The 20,694-nt window shown below is 39.1% G+C and overlaps 1 protein-coding gene across 1 annotated transcript in view; it reads right to left on the bottom strand.

The window, feature by feature from the left end:
• Sos1 (SOS Ras/Rac guanine nucleotide exchange factor 1) overlaps positions 1 to 20,694 on the bottom strand; it is a 91,126-nt gene that overhangs the window by 5,656 nt on the left and 64,776 nt on the right. The window contains exons 13-20 of the mRNA XM_052746364.1: positions 20,359 to 20,462; positions 19,016 to 19,238; positions 17,543 to 17,662; positions 13,195 to 13,357; positions 11,686 to 11,803; positions 6,373 to 6,545; positions 6,052 to 6,168; positions 4,249 to 4,516 (exon numbers count right to left, since the gene is read on the bottom strand). Of these exons, the coding sequence (XP_052602324.1) occupies positions 4,249 to 4,516; positions 6,052 to 6,168; positions 6,373 to 6,545; positions 11,686 to 11,803; positions 13,195 to 13,357; positions 17,543 to 17,662; positions 19,016 to 19,238; positions 20,359 to 20,462 (1,286 nt within the window). The remainder of the gene's footprint in view (positions 1 to 4,248; positions 4,517 to 6,051; positions 6,169 to 6,372; positions 6,546 to 11,685; positions 11,804 to 13,194; positions 13,358 to 17,542; positions 17,663 to 19,015; positions 19,239 to 20,358; positions 20,463 to 20,694) is intronic.

Consider the following 20,694-nt stretch of genomic DNA (forward strand, 5'->3'; position numbering starts at 1 on the left):
CCGCTGAGCTAGCTCACCTCCACACACACACACCCCACCCCACCCCCACCCCACCCCCACCCCACCCCCACCCCACCCCCACCCCGCCGCCAAGGTGTGTAAACTGTAAAACTCAATTCAAGTGGTGAAGACTCAAATCATTTACTAGAGATTAAAGGGAGTGTCAGACAAATATTATCATATACCTTTGAAAATATGTTTTTGGAACATATATTTGTCATTATAAAATATTCAGAGTTTTGAATATTAAAACAAGCTTTTATATTCATAAACACTGAAAAAATTCAGTATATATTTGGTTCTTACATACTTTTTAATTTAGGAAATCCCTTGATAAATTCAGAATACCTAATTTCAAAAATATTAATTCTTTTAAGAAAAATTAATGCCTTTATTTAACAGTAATGTTATTAATAATTAATTTAAGTCTTAAATTTTTCTTAAAACATAAAAAACAAAACAAACATTATAACAGTGGTTCTCACCCTTCCTAATGCTGCAGCCCTTTATACAGTTCCTCATGTTGTGGTGACCCCAACCATAAAATTTTTGTTGCTACTTCATAACTGTAATTTTGCTACTGTTATGAATTATAATGTAAATAATTATTTTGGAGATGGAGGTTTGTGAAAGGGGTCTTGATCCACAAGTTGAGAAGCACTGCATTTAAATGTAGGAAAATAGGGTTAGAATACTGAGGCTAGTTCTAAATCATCGCTGCTACACTACTTCATTACCAACACATGGAAGAGAAAATAATCCAGTGGCTAAAATAATACTTACAGTACTACACTGACCTGATTATTAAAAAAAAAATTCAGATTTCCCCTTTACTTCTTTATTTTTAATTCTGTAGTTTCTTTTATTATTATTATTGTTACTGTTCATGGGTATTTTGCCTGCATGTATGTCTCTGTGAGGGTGTAGGATCCCCTGGAACTGGGGTTACAGACAGGTGTTAGTTGTCATGTGGGTGCTGGGAATCAAACCCAGGTCCTCTGGAAGAGCAACCAGTGCTCTTAAACACTGAGCCATCTCTCCAGCCCCGCCTTTCACTTATTTTTATACAATATGCAATAACCCAGCTGATCTGGGAGATTGTTCCAGTTTTTGGTCAGGAGGAGGGTAACTGTATACTCCAAGTTCAGTTAGCCTGATGATGACTCTTGCTAAGTTGATTGCCTTCATAAGCCAGTATCATATCACATTATTTCCTTTTTATGTGCATAAGTAAGTAGCAAGTTAGCATCTTCTAGTAAGTAGATGAAAACGCAGTTTTTCTGATTTTTTTAAAGTACTTCTGAGGAACTAGAGGAGAGGTCAAGGGAAGTATGTAGCTTTAGTATCGATCTACTTTCATACTTCTCACTTTAATTTTCTTTTAAATACTTACTTTAATTGTGTATGTGTGTGCACACCGTGTATGTGTATGTTGGAGCCTGTAGAGGCCAGAAGAGGGCATTAGGTTCCTTGGGACTAGAGTTTCAGGATTATGAGCTGCCTTGTGGGTACTGGGAACTGAATACAGGTCCTCTAGCCAGAGTAGTAAGTGCTCTTAAACCATGAGCCAGGTCTGCAGCCTCTTAATTTTCTGAAAAAAGAAGTAGTATACTTCTTTAGAGATAAGCCTCAAGAAGCTGACAATCAATAAATTCTAGTCCACTTTTGCCTTTTGGGAGTGTCAGTAATGGGGCTGACTTGACTGTGGTGAGTGGACGGTCTCAGGTGACAGCAGGCTGCAGGCACAGCAGCCCTTTCCTCTGGGACCCCAGTGGGGGGCAACTCAGGGTTCTACAACCCCACAGCTTTAGCTTCAGATGTGTTTGTCCAAAGCAGGCAGGTATCTCTAAGACAAATAGGCTACAGATGAAATATGAGAACAGTTCTCTAGCAACCTAAGTTATTTTATTTCAAAGTGAGTTCTTTTCAGTTCTTACTAAGGGAAAAGGGAAGAGTAACAGTTTCTTTTTGATAAGAAATCGAGATCCTGAAGTTTATGATTACAAAGCTTTATCATTCCTTGAACAGTCTCCCCACTTTGTCTAGAACCTTGAGTTTCTGATCCATGCCACTGAACAGAATACAGCATGCCAGAATGATGACCTTTCCTTTGACTAATCACTTAGATTGAACACTACTAGAGAAAATGTGTTTATCTGTTTTCTCTCCTCTTCCAGTTTTAGTGACTTAAGAAAAACAGAATTCACAACTGAAAGTTTTCATGTACCTTCAATAATTCAATTATTTGGGAATCCTTATAATATGGAGATAAAGGTATCTCCTCTAGGGAGAAAAACCATGCAAATAGCTAAGTTTTTAATAATGAATTTTAGTCATTTATTAGTAATTTAATAATGAATTTTAGTCATACAGACAGGAAAATGGTGGGTTTTGTTTTAGCAGTTAAGAGCAGAGTCCAGTTGGGTAAAATATATTTTTTACTCCATGTCTATTTGATCTTATCTGACAGCTTCCTATGTGTACAATGTAACTTCATGGTCCTGTGTGTGATATAACTTCATGGTCCTATGTATACAATGTAACTTCATGGTCCTATGTGTACAATGTAACTTCATGGTCCTATGTGTGTACAATGTAACTTCATGGTCCTGTGTGTGATATAACTTCATGGTCCTGTGTGTGATGTAACTTCATTGTCCTGTGTGTGATATAACTTCATGGTCCTCTGTGTGTACAATGTAACTTCATTGTCCTGTGTGTGATATAACTTCATGGTCCTCGGTGTACAATGTAACTTCATGGTCCTCTGTGTGTACAATGTAACTTCATGGTCCTCAGTCTCTAAATAAAGCCAAGTAAACTCTCAATAAACACATTTTATGTGGTATAAAGACAAGATCCGCCACTGGCTGACTACAGATGCATGCATACTAGGAATCATTACACAGGATTCTGGGACAAATTTCAAAATAATATACCTGCAAAGATTTATAGATTTTTAGTTAGTTTCTCTGGGTTAAAAGAAACCTAAAGTTCCACAAGGCATGCAAAAAAGTATTTTATCAAGGACCAGGAAGGTTATGAGACTTGGGATGATAAACCAGGATTCCTAAAGCAAAAGTTGGTGCTTTGCAGTTCTGCCTCAATTGTGATGTGATGCTGCCCTGATGCTGGCCCCATGAATGCCAAGGGGAAGAACAGGTGCAAACACTCATCAGAGGATTCAAGTTGAATTGATTCAAAGATTGATCTAGCAATAAATAGATGTGACGTGTTGTTAGGGGAGCTGCAAAGTTCTTGATGAAATACCTAAGAGAATGGCATTTTATAGAGGGTCAGTTGGATAAGCCTGTGACTACTGAGCATCCTTGGGCTTGTTTGAATTGAGATGTGCTATAAATAGGAAATGCACACTGGATTTTAAATATTCTGAACAAGAATATAAGATGTCTTGAAATAAGTATAAGATGTCTTGAAATAAGTATAAGATGTCTTGAAATAAGTTTTTATATGATTTCATGCTGAAATCAATTTTTACAAACTAGGTTAAATAAGACATTCTTTAAGTTATGTTTGCTTTTTCTAATGTGGCACTAGACATTTACAGTCATACATATGGCTCTTATATTTCTGTTGGACACTGATGACATAGCAGTAACTATGTGATCTGTATGGCTCTGCTTTTCATAGTACCAACAAGATCTAAATATTATCAGGATACTACAGGAAGTTTGAGGAAGGGTCTTCTAGGAATTTGAATTTTACATAGTGTAAAATCAGAAGCTAATGCAGAATTTGGTGGAGAGGGGATGATGTACCTTATATTCAAATTAATCATTTTGTGGGCTGGAGATATGGCTCAATGGTTAAGTGTACTTGCTGTTCTTCTATAGGACTGGGGTTCACTTCCTAGCATCGACATGACAGCTCACAACCATCTTCAACTCCTGCTTCAGGGGACCTAATGCCCTTTTCTGGTCCCTGTAGGCACACACATAGTGCATAGACATTCACACAGGAAAAAACACACATACACATAAAATAATAAAATTAAAAAACAAACCACAGAGTTGATAGGCTTCATAGGAGAGGTGCATTTGGGTAAATGCAGAGTGTTGTTTCAACAGCTTTGAAAAACCCCAAGTGGCTGGAGTTTAGATTTAAAGAATTATAATATCTTTTGAAACGGTATCGGGGTGTGTATACTTTCACATGCATACGAACATACACACGATCACAGAGATGATTTTTTCACTGCTCTGAAGCACTTCAAATGTGAGCACTTACTTGAGTGGAAAGGGCTTGCTGAGTGTTCAGAGTCGAACACACTGCACACATCTGTGGTACTGGACGCGCAGGAGGAAGGAGGGGGTGTCAGCGGCGTCCTTGGAGAATTGGGTGCAGACGCTGTACTTTCAGTCTCACTCTCCGGGATCCTACTGTAGCTAATTTTTCTTGGCTCCTGCTGCAGAGGTGTGGGGTGCCTCATGGTTCCTGGTCTTGGGTTTGAGGGACGAACACCGGGGGATTTGAGGGGATAGCTGTATTTTTTTGGCTATAGACATCAAAAACAAAAACAAACCACAATACTTAAAACATCATGGGTAAAAGGAAGGTTTTTCTCTGTTCAACTAATAGTTAGAAAAACTATAAATTATCAATATGAAGATTTCCCAATGATTCAGATCAGAGTATCCCAGGTTCCAGCACTGTCACTTCATTCTGCTGAACGTTTGGCTCTGTGAATCATTAGAAACTGAATGTATTTAACTGAGTTTAGTATAAATACCAGAATGTTTGTTAATGTAGCATCTTGGGGGATGGAAATTTTTCTTTAATACATTGTATAATTTCCTGGCTTTTTGTTGTTGTTGTTTCATTTTTTTGAGACAGGGTTTCTCTGTGTCTCAAATAGTCCGGGCTGTCCTAGAACTCACTTTGTAGAGCAGCAGGCTAGCCTCAGCCTTCCAAGTGCTGAGATTAAAGGTGCGCACCGCAGCCCCCTTCCCTGCAAATTCCATTTTTTAAAACATACTATTTGGGGCAATTAAATCTTGTTGGAAAAGCCAGGATACTCATCATGATTTGTGTGTTGTAATACAGTGATGCTATTAGCCCATTTGGACATGGGCTACTTACAGATGGACTGAGTTGCCAGCATTTTCTTTAACCTCTGTATATTTTAACTTTGGGGCTCTTTCCTCGCAGAATGACCACTTCACAGTGATGTCAGAATGTCTCACTAGAGTTGGCATACATACTAGGTTTATGTTTAGAAGCTATTTTAGAGTTTAAAAAATCTGGCTGTGAGTCACAAACATTATACAGTTTATTGTGACCACTTAGACATGATTTATATTTACTTTTTGACTCTATGAGTGAGTGAACATATTCAGATCAGTGAGAAGTAATATCAAACATAAACTTGGCCAGGCACTAGCAAATTACTACAAAATAAAAGAACCATTAAAAGTATCATTGTACAAACTTTGCATTACTAAGGCTAATGGCTCATGGTTAAAATTTCTAATAAATAATTGCTTAAAAAAAATCCCAAGTAAATATATTTATTGTTAAGTAAATTAGTATAAATTTCTTAAATTCCATGCCTTTGAAAAACAACTTTTATTAAAACTAAAAGTAGCAAACTATAAATTTGCTTACACTTATTACATCATATGAAAATTTATTGAAATTAATATTAATGTTCATTTATTTGAAACCAAGTGGGGGATTCCTGATTATTCTTATTAATTACCTTTTTTTTTTTTTTTTTGGTTTTTCGAGACAGGGTTTCTCTGTGTAGCTTTGCGCCTTTCCTGGAACTCACTTGGTAGCCCAGACTGGCCTTGAACTCCCAGAGATCTGCCTGGCTCTGCCTCCCGAGTGCTGGGATTACAGGCATGCGCCACCACTGCCTGGCCTTATTAATTACCTTTAACCATCACATTTATACCTCATCCCTAAATGCTTTTACAAAAAACTGATCTACACAACACATGGTATGGACCCACAATGGTATTGAAGATACCCCCAGATGTAGACAACAACTGTAAAAAGGTATAAAGCTGCGAATATATGAATGCTTACAAATCTTGGGAGAGGCTTAGGGTTCCGTGGTTCTATTTCAAGGGATTTGTTGAAAAGATAGTCTGTGAATTCTTTCTCCATGCTATTTCCCATTGGATTCAAGTTTTCAAAGAACCTCTAAAATAAATACAAAAAACAATTATTAGTATTAAATATTCTTAATCAGATTTCAAATTCATGAAAATAACTTAGTCAATAATTCAAAATTTCTTATATCCTAAGTTTTATTTTCCCTTTTCTTCTCTACAAAATAAAGTTGGCCTTTCTGAGGCATTGTGTAAAGTTGCTCAGAGCTAGGGATCCTCACACACTTAAACTTACTTTGATATCTGCCTCGACCCGTAAACAATAAGGCTGGTTTTGGTACTGCTGGATCTCCCCTGTTATCTCTGCCACTTTCCTCCTTTTGCTGAAGTTGATAAGCTCTTTCCCGTGTCTTTTCAGAACTTCAGGGTTGCCTTCTTCTGTTTTCAAGATATTAGTGAGATAAATTCCTACAAAAGACCATGGAATTACTTCACGGGTAAAGAAGGAAGAAGTTTCTTTTTGGTTTCTCATTAACTGCAGGGATTTATGCAGACAGTCATAATAACCAAAGAACCAAGGCCTAGATTTCTAGTCTATGAAAAACAACTTGCTCAGTGACTGTTTTAAATCCTTTTGTAAAAAACTTACATTTTATAAACATTCAAGGAAAAGGAGATCAAGTTTCAGAAATAGATTTCTTGTTTAAAGAAAGAATGACCAGCCTTCCATACTCTTCAAACCACTATTACATGACGTGTAAAAGGACACTTTTAGTGAAGAAACTTAACCGTGTTGTCACTGATGCATAGTATTGCCAAAGGGGGAACCCTCAACTCAGAAGATTACATTTTCTGCCTATTCAATTCTTAGTCTCACTATTTGGAGGTGATCACGTTTGAACAGGCTTTCTTGTGGAAATGTCTAAAGGGCTTCAAGTCTCTCAAGCACAGGGTGACATATAATTTGTGCATATTTTAGATTTAGAGCACCAGGTGATATGGCTGGCCTCAAACCTGTTAGGTAGCTGAGGATGACTCTGAACTTACCCTTCTGGCTTCAACTCTTGAGCCCTGTGATTACAGGCACACATCACCATACTTGGTTTATGCGGTGCCAGGGACTGAACCCAATTGAGCTACACCCAGTCCCACTTGAGCTCTTCGCCAGCCCTCTGTTCGTTTCTTCCAGCTCTGTACTTTCTACCTGTGCTATCTTCCATCACTGCCTTAGTCTCTGCTCCTGCTCTTCATCTCCAAATGGAGACACAGAGGAGTTTCTATGTCAATTTACACTAGGCTTGACCAAAAAGAAAGTGTCCGTTAGTGACAGCTGGAGCTGCCGATGTTGACATCTGAATAACTTCCCTCCCAGATTACACACTGCTCTTCTGAGGGGAGGGGCAGAACACAATGTGTGGGACCCCAAGTTCACTCACTGAGTATCAATGGACAGCCTTTCTGCTGTGTGTTAGTTACGACATTAGGTACTGCAGATAAATACACAGCACAGGGAGTGGGCTGATTGCAGAGAACTCAGAGCTTTGAAGACGGGGCACTATGGTACAGTTTTGCAGGTACTGGATTATAGGAAATGCTGTGCTAGTAGTAATGTTTACGATGCTGTGAGAGCACAACGGAGGTGCCTTATCCTGTCTTGAGTTGTTGGAATTAGAAAAAAGATCATTAAATGAAGGAGTGAGTTAAGAGTTTAGTGGGTAGAACTAAGGGAGGACAGCAACGTGACACTCATGTGATGAAGCGTGGAAGGCATCCTCAGAGCGGTTGTTCATGGTTAGAGCCTAAGGGTGTATGTACTAATTGTGTGGAGTTGAAGACGACGGGAAGGATGTTAGACAGACAAAATCACTGGTTCTAATGCTTAGCAGTAGAGGAGTACTTCTAAATAATGTCATTTTTTCTTTTCTTTTTAAAGTAAGAGTGTGTGTGTGTGTGTGTGTGTGTGTGTGTGTGTGTGTGTGTGTGTGTAGATGGTTCTCTTCCATGTGAGTCCCAGGATTGAACTCAGGTTGTCAGGATTAGCAGCAGGAACCACAGCCAGCTCACCAGCCCTAAATACTGCAAGTTTTTTGGGTCACGTTCTTTAAAAGATGAAATGACTCAAGCCAGTAATTAAAAAGTCAGCAATAATAAAGTAAGACTGACATCAATGTGTGTTCAGTTTGGGCAGATGATTTATTTGTCTGTTCTCGGCACCAAGGCCACTCTTCAAGGTATGTTCATAAAATAGTTACTATGTATTTTAGTAAGCATAAGTTCTTGTGCTTTCTAACAAATGTGCCCTTAAGAGTGTGCATATTCAATGACAGCCAAAATCAATTCTCCAGATTAGTCTCCAGTTGAAATGTTTGTACTCAGATTGTGAATGTCTTCTGTGAAGTTTAACTTTCATTCTGGGCATGTGATGCAGGAATATCAGGCCATCTTAGATGACACAAGGAGTCTGTCTTGAAGAAGGAAAAAGGCTAACTTTCATCTCGGGGTAATGAGTAGAAACATCTTTGCATTTTAGGATTGCTAGCTACATTGAATGCCAAAGAAGAGCAATATACAGGCTATAATACTTTGTGTGGTTGGAGATAGTAGAGGGCATACAAATTTAAGAGGTAAACTCTTTAAGAATTTAGTAGACTGGGACTGGAGAGATGGCTCAGTGGTTATGTGGTCTTGCTTTTCTTTGACAAGACTCAAATCTGGTTCCCAGTACCCATGTCAGATGACTCCTGACCACCTTTAACAACAGTCTCAAGGAATCTGACACCCTTTCTTGGCCTCTGAGAATGCCCACACACACACACACACACACACACACACACACACACACACACACACACACACACACACGTGCACCTACACAGCCCCCCCCCCATAAAATTTTAAAACAATTTCTCTGATTTAGACAGGGGCAGGGCATAGCAGGAAGGCTCTGAGCTCTGAGCTTAGGTGACTGAAGAAATAGTACAGGGACCAAATGGAAAAACAGGATGTTCACAAGTAGCACTTTGGAAAATCTCAGGATAAAAGTTGGAAAAGTATTTTATGCCTGATAAATGCCAAATGAATATAGTCATGGTAGTACTGTCCAAATTCTGTATCTATATAAATGTTTAAGCATGTGACTTTTTAATTATAAGGAACATTTGTATATGTGCACATACGATAGAGACCTCAATATTCTTTTTATTTTATTTAATGTGTATTTTGCCTACATGTGTGTCTGTGCACCAAGTGCATGCCTGGTACCTGTTGGTGCCAGAAGAGGGAGTTACAGACAGTTAGAACCATCATGTGGGTACTAGGACTTGAACCTGTGTCCTCTGGAAGAACAGTCAGTGCTCTTAACTGTTGAACCATCTCTCCAGCCCCAGTTTGATTCTTTAAGAAAGAAACATATGTTTGTGTATGTGTGTATGCATGTGTAGATCTAAATGTGACTGCATGTCTATCAAATAGTGGTCTAAGTGGCCAAATGATCTTTTGTTCTGAATAATATGGTTCTTTCATTCACTAAAAAAAATCTGGTGAATGCTTCCATGTGTCAGGCCCATGGTTAGGTACTAAGAATAGACAAGATACTCTCCCAGAGTTTTGCTCATTTGAAAGAGCAAAAAACTAAGCTGCTGTGCTGTAAGCACAACATTATATTGCAGAGGTGAACATTATATTGCAGAGGTGTGTGCATCAAAGTATGAGCAAACTGCCAGGGGCCACAGACCCCTGAGTTGCCTTTTACTGCTAGGAAGTTAAGGAAAGCCAGGGGCCACAGACCCCTGAGTTGCCTTTTACTGCTAGGAAGTTAAGGAAAGGCATCGGCCAAAAGTTAAGCCCACCCTTCTTGGTTATTATGTCACAGTGTTGCTTTCCCTATTCCTACATCACTCCAGAGTATGTAAATGGATCTGTTGACTTTACTAGAAATAATACATTGAGTCACAGGGTAATGATGAAATAGTCACATTAACTTTATGGACAGCATGCAGCCACTGTAAATGATTATATAAGAAGATTAAAGTATAAAATATACTTTAGATGGATATGGCAAAAAAGTAACGTATATAGCATGCAATTACATACCATCTACACATCAAAAAGACCACAAGCAGGCCAGGCATGGTGGCACACACCTTTAATCTCAGCACTCAGGAGGCAGATAACAGCAGATCTCTATGAGTTCGAGGCCAGCCTGGTCTATAGAGTGAGTTCCAGGGCAGCCAAGACTATAGAGAGAAACTTTTGTTTCAAAAAACCAAACATACAAAAAACAACAACGAAAACCAAGCAAATATAAAAATACTTAGTTATAAAGCTGCAACAATAAAATATGAGAGACTAGATACATTGAAAAAAAATCAGGATTACCATTGTTCTATGTACTACAACTTAAAACTCCATAGGAAAAAAAACATAGATAAAGATAACGTTAGGAGAAAATTTGCCAAATCGTGAAGAAGTCAAACATAAGAGAGATCAGTTTCTACTAACCTTCAGAAGAAGGCTTACCAGAGCATGTATGTGGGCAGGGGAGAGGCTGATTCAAGAGCTGGGGTGGAAAGAGCCCCAGCAGAAAGAGCATTTGCCTGAGTACAAGCTCTGAAGTAGGGGAAAAGTACAGGGGTGGGGGTGGGGCATGAAAAAAATACTGAGAATATACAATGTGGGGAATAAGTAACTGTGGGAGAAAAAGGAATCTCCAAGAAGGCAACAGACTGAAGATACAGTCTGCAGTCTCTACCCAAGAGAAGCAATAAATTCAGATGGGAGAGTCAGTCTTGAAAGGAAGAAAGGCATTCATCCTCCAGTGCAATGGAGGGAGATAAGGGGCTGGTAAAAATAAAATCCTAATGTGCTGAGCTACCGTCTCAAAGGCACACACAGTGACCATCTAGACGTGTGTTTTGTTAAATGATTAAATACAAGGGAATGATACGGTCATGTTCCTTCTACTTTGTCAAGACTAACCACACGGCGAGTCACGGTGGTGCACATCCCTTATCCTAACCATCAGGAGTGCAAACAGGGCTGCAACCGTCACAAAAATAACACGGGGTCCCAGGAGACTACAAAGACAGGAGACAGGAGGATTGCCGTAACAGCGCCTGCCTGTCGGGGGTCGGCCTTGCTCTCCATCTGGAGTGCTCATGGCTATCATCCTGGGTGTGAGTTCCAGGTCTAAAGAGAAAATTCATTTACTGACTTGCCTTACATCTATGGCCTCATGTTGGATGTATTTTGTTTGTTTTCAGATAGGGACTTGCTTTGTAGCCCAGGCTGGCCTCACACTCATGTGTGCTACCACGTCTGTCAGCTGAAGGTTATTTGACAGGGTCTGTAGTGAACTGATGTTCTGGCTGTGACCCCTGAAACAAGGTCAGATACAGGATTTTCCACTTGTGGTATTACTAACACAAGTTTCCATTTTTTTGAACATTGTAGACTTTTACATTTAGGATACTCAATCTGTAATAGATTTGATTTTTTTAAAGTCCTAACAGAGAAATTCTAAAGGGATTCAGGTGCTATTTTCTATACTCATTTAATAAAATGCCATGTTTTATCCAGAAGCACAATAAAAATTAGGAAGAATACTTACCAAAGAAAGGCACACATGGTGGATTAATAGACCTGAGTTTTGCCAAATATTTCTTATAATGATCTTCACTCAACTCATGAGCTTCCTCTAAAATTTTCTTTTGTCTACTTGGTATTTGCTATAATAAAAAAAAAAAAATTAGGAGGCCTCAGTTATACAATGGATTGCAAATCTTGCCAAAAAAAATACCCAACTAACCATTGTGGCCCATTCCTATCAGTTCGACTCCAAGAATGCTAGTACTGTTTTTATTTTTTAAGTTATATTTTTGTGAGACAAGCTCTCACTGTGTATTTCTGGCCAGGTTGGAACTCACTATGTGGGTCAGGCTGGCCTCAAACTCATGGAGATTCACCTGCCTCTCCCTCTCAAGTGGTGGGATTAAAGGCCTGGTTAATGCTGTTTTTCTTTTTTCCTCTTTTAAAGCCTTTTTCATACACTTAGTACAAACTTAGAAATGTGCATGCGACAGTGTATCTTGCCACACCTCATATCATATAAGTGACAGTTACTGAGTGTGACTAATCCACCACTGAGTGTAGGTCAGCAAGCTCGCTCAGCAGGTAAGGACACTTGCTGCACAAGCCTGGTGATCTGAGTCCTATCCCAGAACACCATCAAGATGGTGGGAGGGAGTCCACTCCACAAAACCCTTTTGACCTCCACATGTGCCCATGGTAGACACTTGAGTGTGTGCACACACAAAAGTAAGAAAATAAAATGATGAATGTGCCGGGCGGTGGTGGCGCACGCCTTTAGTCCCAGCACTCGGGAGGCAGAGCCAGGCGGATCTCTGTGAGTTCGAGGCCAGCCTGGACTACCAAGTGAGTTCCAGGAAAGGCGCAAAGCTACACAGAGAAACCCTGTCTCGAAAAACCAAAAAAAAAAAAAAAAGATGAATGTTTTTTCTTCTAACAAGTTGGAACCTATGACTGAATGGAAACACTTAATTTTAAAAGAGAAACCATTCATTATGAAATTTAGGTAAGTCCATATTTTAACCTATTATTGGAAAAACAAATGGGGCATTTAAATATTAAGTATCATATCATAATTATACAAAATGGCAGACTTAATTATGGTGCTTTCATACATGTCTACAATGCATTTTGATCCCATTCACCCACAGCCCTTCTGGCCAGTCCTCCTCCCCTGGAGCCCTTCTGCTTCCCAACCAGTTTTCCCTTCCGCTGTCATGTTCCCTCAGTGATCTGCTAAGTTCATCAGGGGAGCTTACAGGAGCATGGGCGAGACTGTTTATGGAACACGGACCTCACCACTAAAAGGTGTCTCTTGCTCTCTCAGCACCCACTAACTAGTTATACCCCGTGGAAGAGATGGGGCCTTAGAATCCCCTCCTCAGCTTCCGGGACACCATGCTGATGACCCGCTTTAGTACAGTCTTATGCTGATCATCACAGATGCTCAGAGTACAGCGGCCATGCCATGCAGAGTCCTACTGTTACACTAAGCAGTGCAAGTTCATTTGAAAACACAGGTACAACCTACCTCAAATGTGTGGTCTAGCCTGTAGACAGGTGATGAGTTCATGGCGCTGACAACTTCAAGGACACCATTGAAATTGTTTAGCTCTTGAAAGACTTGTAGAATCTCAATTATTCGACTCACTACAGCTACTCTTTCTTCTAAATTTTCTGTTTCTACAATACATCTAGAAATTGAAAAGAATTAAAAATTTGAATTTTCCCAAAAAAGCTATGATTCAAAAAGTTTTAATGAAAACAGTAATCTGGAGAGTGCCTGTGTGGCTTCCATGTGACTACAGAAAAGTCATTTACAGTGATGCACTGGATTGATAGGAGACTGCAGAGAAAGGCAGGCTTCTGGTGGAGCATGGTCCTCTTTTTTCTGACATCCAGGCTACTATAGTCAGACAACCATCCCCAGTATTTTAACACATCCTCTATTTATCAGTATTAGAATAACTAAGATCTTACTGAATGTGTGTGAATCTTCGTCATTTAGGTGTGCTCTAGCAATGTGTGTTCTAGAACTTTGCTTCCTTTGTGTGTGTGTATATGCAGTCCTATTTCAGTGATTCATTTCTGTGTTTGCCTGAACAAAGCCTTGTTATATAGCCCAAGTTGGCCTGGAACTGGTAATATTTCTGCCTCAGCCTTCTGAGTGATGGCTGAGTGATAGCTTATAAGTGTACATCACCATATCCAGCTTAATTTTGATGTCTAATATATAGAAATAATTGGCAATGTTTGTAGAAATAGCTCTTAAGATAACCATTGGTATATTGCAAAGTCAGTTGAAATATTTTACTAAAATAAAAAAATAAATGGCAAGAGAGGTAGCTCAATGGTATAGTGTACACTATGCATTAGGCTCTGGGTTCAATTCCCCAGAACAAGAAGCAAACAAAACATACTACTTAGAAGCAATTTTTTAAAAAAGGCATTTTGTTTTTAACATATTGAGAATCTATATATTAGTTTATTATACAGAGTAAGACAAAATATATAATATATGTTATATTGTTATTTTCCCATCAAATAGTTAAAAAACCCAGCTAAGTATGGCGGATCAACAGTGCAAACCCTAGCACTAGGGTGGCTAAGGCGGGACTGCTGTCCCGTCAGCCTGCAGGACATAGGGACTTCCAGGACTGCTGTCCCGTCAGCCTGCAGGACATAGGGACTTCCAGGACTGCTGTCCCGTCAGCCTGCAGGACATAGGGACTTCCAGGACTGCTGTCCCGTCAGCCTGCAGGACATAGGGACTTCCAGGACTGCCTGGGCTACAAAGTGAGACCTCTTCTCAAGCACACACACACACACACACACACACACACAAAATGTTTGATCAGCATTTACTCTCTCTTTCTGTTTTAGAGAACTTATTAATAATTTGTCATTAAAAAAATTAAATCTAGTTTTCAGTGATATTAATAGTTTATAATCTAAGAAAAATTAAGTACAAAACTAAATTATCTTACTAAATTTTTAAAATGTAAAGCCACAGATTGTATTATTTCTTGATGAGGCTAACATAATACTAAGAATAAAACCACTATACTTGAAACCATCAAAATAAACAGCTTATCAAATTAAACATAACATGTTTATATATTTAAAGAATTCTATACAAGTATATTCTGGCTAGCTGATTAGGGAAAGGCCCAGGGACAGTGCTCTACATCTCATTAGTTATATTTCTCTTTCCCAGTGAGACATGTTACAGTTATTATGGTAAAAAAGAGCTTCTGTAAATGAAAATATATCAACTTTAAAATAAAATCAGAGAGCAACATTTTAGGAGAAAATTCTAGTTTTACTTCTTAGAGGTATACTGTCTCTGACAATATAAACGAATTCTCCTTTTGTGTGACTTGGACTGCTTCAGGCCTTCATCCAGCCTGTCTTATATGCTGCCTGTTCTTCTACTCCCTGTACTGTGGGAATCACATCTTTACAAAATACATTGCCTTTACTCAGAAAAATAATAGCCAGTATACGAAGCTAAGGTCTCTCTTTTGTCCCTAGTTATAAAAATATAAATATATATAAATTACAAATTTATATAAATATACATATAAATATAAAAACCACTTCTTGGTTCTATAATACTCCAGTGAAAATGATTAAAACAAACCGCACCTACCCACCCCAACTCATAGTACTCCAACGTCTCTGGAGATGGCCCTAAGAACAAGCTGCCAATGAGAGATTGTCTGTTTGGGAAAAATCTATAATTCCGTGAAGAAGAGAGTGGACTATTTCAACTAAGACTGTTCCTCTTTGCCTCCCTTTCTCTGGAGAATCTATTCCAGATGTTGTAGTTAAGAGCATCTAGTTACAGCTCGGGATTTTTAGGGAGAGGTAGTTGTTAGGTTCCGACCCTGAGGAGCAGGACTTCATTATCTGAGTGCAGTTTAGTGGGTTTTTTCGAGACAAGATTTCTCTATGTAGTTTTGGTGCCTGTCCTGGATCTCGCTCTGTAAACTAGGCTGGCCTCGAACTCACAGAGATCCGCCTGGCTCTGCCTCCCGAGTGCTGAGATTAAAGGCGTGTGCCGCCGCCACCGCCACCACCTGGAGCAGTTTAGTATTTATTTTACTTTATAATATTTAATATTTCACCTGTGAAGATCCCTTCCTTTTGCCAACTTATGGGCTGAAGCTGTAGGTAATTAGAACTTTGAGAAAATAGCTCTTTGTCTGGCTCCTGATATAGTGGTTCCATGCCAAAGGTTGGTTAAGAGGACCTGAAGCCACAGTATGATTCCTGCCTCTTCACCTTAAGCTCTTACATTAGAAAGAGCTTGCAATGCTCTCCTCTCCAGAACTATTTCACACAGATAGCTCCTAATCTCTTACCATTTACAACAAAGGGTGGACGCTTTAAACCTAAAGATGTGTTCAGGAGCAATGGAGTTGTCATGAAAGACACTTGAGAAGAAATCTGGAGAAACAAAGACGATATATAGCCTCAACTGTGCATTACCTAGTTTGCTCAAGAGAGCCAGGAAGACAGTTGAAGAGGGAACCTCCTGGGATTAGAGCAAGTATCAGTTGATTAAGGACCTAGAAACTTTACCTTCTAGGAAGCCAGAATTTCAGTGGCTTATTCTGCACAGCAGTTTGTGCTACCAGGGAACTGTTCACAACAAAAGAGTGAACATGGCAATTAGTAGTTCAACCTTTAACAGCTTGGGGTGCGCAGTCTGGGAGGCGTGGATGTGAGCCATCCCGGAACCTGCCGCCTTCCCCAAGTGACTATGGCATCCCCTGCTCTAACCTGCTTAGTTCACTTCACATTCAAGTGGCAATGAAACAAGCAGTCGAAGGCAGAGAGGGCAGAACTGAACATTGCTGTGTCCGCTATGAAGTCTATAAAGAAACCGCAAGTACTACCTACACACCGGAATAAAAGCAGGGAGCGGACACTGCCTGTGGGAGTGAGCGGCTGTCAGATTAACAGGAGGATTTCAAGTTACTATCAGAGAACATGTTCACAGAACCACAGGAGAGCAGTAAAGATGACAAGGAAGGTGTCATGACAACATGTATCTAGAAAGAGGATCATGAACGTAGTACAAATGACAGAAAGAACCAAACGGAATCGTGGAAATGGAAAACTGGAGAGCTCAAGAGTAGATATGAACTGACAGAATGAAAATGAGCTCATTTGAAGATCGAGCTAGTGTTCAAAACTAAGGGCAGAGTATTTCAACCCTGCACATCTGTTGTTACTGAGCCACTGCATAAGAACACTAAAGAAGTTCTCTTCAGACTGAAAACCAGTGGTCCCAGATGGTAATGTGAATCTACACCAAGAACATCAGGAAAGGTAATTATAGAATAATAAAAACACTCTAAATGCCCATTTTTTTCCTCATTTTTTTTCTCTTACCTGGTTTAAAAAGCAACTGATTTAATGGGTATGGATGTACTTTTGGGTCTATAGTACAAAAACGTAATACCCTGCCCACAACAGAACAAAAAGAGGATGAAAGCGCCATTCAAGGTTAAGGTGGTGATAGCAGACGGCAAAGTAGTTATTGGAAGGATGCACTGCTGAACTTGCACCATTAATAAGGTGTATCCAACTGCAGAAAGGGGAGGAGCTAGACACACGGGGGAAGGCATCTGCTGGAATGAAGCTGCGCCAATCTGCAGCCCCACTGCTCAAGGAGATGCATGTGGTTAGCTGCAGGCAACCATTAGAAACTCAAATATTAATGAGACTAAGATGCACACCAGGAAAATATTCAGTGCACTTTAAGAAAAGGAATGAAAGAACAAAAGACATGTGACATAGAGAAACAAAACAGCCCCGGAATTCATCCCCTAACCATTGCTACAAACAAAAATGTCAACAGCACTTACTTTTCAAACCACAGAGTGAGGTTGGTAGTGTGCCGAATCATCTTCAGAAGGTTGGGAGAATTAATTTCTTTATCTTCTTTTGTCCACACACTTCCAACTAATTCTGATGGCTGCACAGCTCTAAAATTATCAACATAAAATCCACATCACATCTCCCCTTCAGTGTATCTATTGTGTAAGAAAAAACTAAACAACTATTATGAGCGTTCCTCTTCCACCAACAGAAAGCTGGTGAAAATAAGATATTTACAATTTTTTTCTTTTATGTTTTCAGATTTAAAATATTTTGGTAGATACTCTTGTATAATGCATTTATTGCTTGCTCGTTTATTCATTTTTAAAGACAGTGTCTTCCTATGTAGCCCTGGCTAGGTTCTTACTATCTAGCCCAGCTGGCCTGGAACCCATGGCAATCCTCTGCCTCCTGAGTGTCGGCATTACAGCATATCACCACAGTGGTTCTCTATTTACTGCATCCTTTCACATAATGTCTTTCCTAGCACTTATAAATATTATTTACGGGGGGCTGGAGAGATGGCTCAGAGGTTAAAAGCACTGGCTGTTTTTCCAGAGGTCCTGGTACTGTCTTCTGGCCTGCAGGCATACATGCAGGCAGAACACTGTATGCATAATAAATAAATCTTTAAAAAAAATATAGTATTTACTAACTTAGGATGGCAGGTGGTTATTTAAATAGTATCTAATAAGTAACCAATGAGGGTATAGCAAGTACTAAAATTCATTTCTGGTTTGTTTTGTTCATGTTTTTGTTTTTGCTCTTAAGGTGGGTAGAAAAGAAAAACCATCCTGCAAAATAGTCTCTGAAAATGAAATTTAAAATTCTAATCAACATTTGGAGACCATGACAAACTTAGGTGGAAGAATTTATAAATTTAGCTCCTTTTCTCATTTAGTGATAATACTTTTGAGATTTTAAGTCGAATTTAAAACCAGAATCATATTTTTCAGATAGTTTCACTGATGAACAACATTCAACTGTAAAGGGCTATAACTGGCCGTGACTTAACTTTAATACAGCAGTAGCTGTGTGTGGTACTGTGGCGTAACTACAGCAGTGGTTCCTATGTTCCTGCGTTGTGCTCAGCCTGTGCTATGCCTCGGGCATACACTGGAACCTCAGTCCTACAAGTTAGTACAGTCTCTGGCCTCACTTTCCTTGCAGGAACCAAGCAGAAGACCAAAGTTACACAAAGAAACTTAGGCCAACAATTGGTACTGCCCAGATTTGAACCGAGCTTACCAAGCAGGGGTAACTGCAGAAAGAGCACAAAGTAGGTCAAGGGTGACCAAGGGGACAAAAAGACCGGAGCTGTCTGCTGTGCCCTCATGCTACAAATCTATCATATACCGTCTCACTGACATCTCAAGACACCCCTAAAAGGCAGACAATGTATTCCATTTTTAAAATGAACTCTTGAAATAACTTCTCAGCTTGAATGTTGAACAACATACCGGTAAAGATCTGATTCAAGTAAAGTGAGTTGTCGAGCAATTTCTATCGGGTGTAAGGTGAGCAAGTCAAAAGTCTCTATATGCCCAGGTCTGCTTATGTGCCACTCAACTGTGGGAGGTGAACTCTGAAATGTAATGTTAGGACCTGGGCCATTGTCTCGTGCAATTTTTTTCCTTTGGATTATCTTAGTGATGGATTCGACCCATTTTTTCATTGCTTTACCTGAAATACATTTTAACAAACATTTAAATAATCTTTAATACTTTATTTTAAAAAATGTTTAAAGTAATACAAGTGACACATGAATAAATCATTGCTATAAAGTTCAAATGTGCCAAATAAATACGAAGAGTTCCCCTCCCCCATCTTCCTCTCCTCTTTCTCCAGACAGGTAGTCATTGTTAATAGTTTGGCATATATCTAGACCTTTACTAAATGAATGTAAAAAGTGATTTGATTTTTCACCTGCAAAATTTTGAACCTTAGTTTAAAATACTATTTTTATAATCCTTCCAGCCAAGGTATATTCCATGCAAACTAAAAGATTAATAAAAGTAAATTACACACATTCACATGTGATTAACATTGTATTTTATAACCCAATTATATGAGGACTGATTGATCGTATTGGTCTCCTGTTTGATATGGCTGTCTTTTGTACTGTACAGGAAAGTAATCTATTTAACCCTTTATTTTCCAATTTTCATTTAGACTGAACAATGGATATAAAACCAAGTTTGTCTACGGCACTTTTAAAGCCACACAATCACACATTTTTAAAGTAAAAGAGACTTTGAGATAATCAACCCTAGTTTCTCCTGAGGAAACTGAAGTCTAAAGAATCAAACTTACACATCTGGCTAATGGTGACATTAAAAGTAGTCTGTCGGTGTAATATGCTATTTCTTATCTCTCTGATTTGCTCTATTTACCTATGCACCTTTATCAATGGTGTTACAGTGGTAAAAAAAAAATCCAACGTGTACAGTAGGTACACATAGTTTCAATTAAGTGGTCTAGCAGGTCTAAAACAGACAAAAAGTGTGCTGAGTCAGCAGGATGACTGTTGAGCAATTTACAAGTGTCAATCCTGTGTTTTGTTATTGTTCTGGTTTTTGAGACAGGGTCTCACTACTATAGCCCTGGCTATCCTGGAACTCACAGAGATCCACCTGCCTCTGCTCATGAGCACTGGGATTAAAGGTGTGCACCACCACACCCAGCCAAAATGATGTTTGATGAGAAAGTTTAACATTTTCAAACCAGCTATAATGGTATCAATTGAGGGTAATCACATTGGTAATTTTATCACATATACAAGTAGGAAATTAAAAAAACATACCTCTTACTGTTCCAATAAATTCCTCCAATCTTTGTAAAAGGTCTGCATCTCTTTCAAAGTCATAAAAGTGGTGCTCCACCCAGTGCCGACACACATTTAACACTCTGTGGCATTAACACAACTGGATTACATGAGATCTCACAGTGAGTGTACATATAAAGCAAGAGCAGCTCTTACCAAGTAAACAGTCTCCTAAAGCTTGTAAGAACTCAGATGAGACTCTGAATTAATCCATTCCGTTTGCTTCCCCTCACCTTGCTTGGGAACAGTTCTTGAACATGTCCACTTTGAAACACATCTGAGAAGCTTTGGTTTTACTGCAGCCACATCTGTTTT

Source organism: Peromyscus californicus, unplaced genomic scaffold (genome assembly GCF_007827085.1).
Source record: "Peromyscus californicus insignis strain IS unplaced genomic scaffold, ASM782708v3 Scaffold_1__1_contigs__length_55948999, whole genome shotgun sequence".
Lineage (NCBI taxonomy): Eukaryota > Metazoa > Chordata > Mammalia > Rodentia > Cricetidae > Peromyscus > Peromyscus californicus.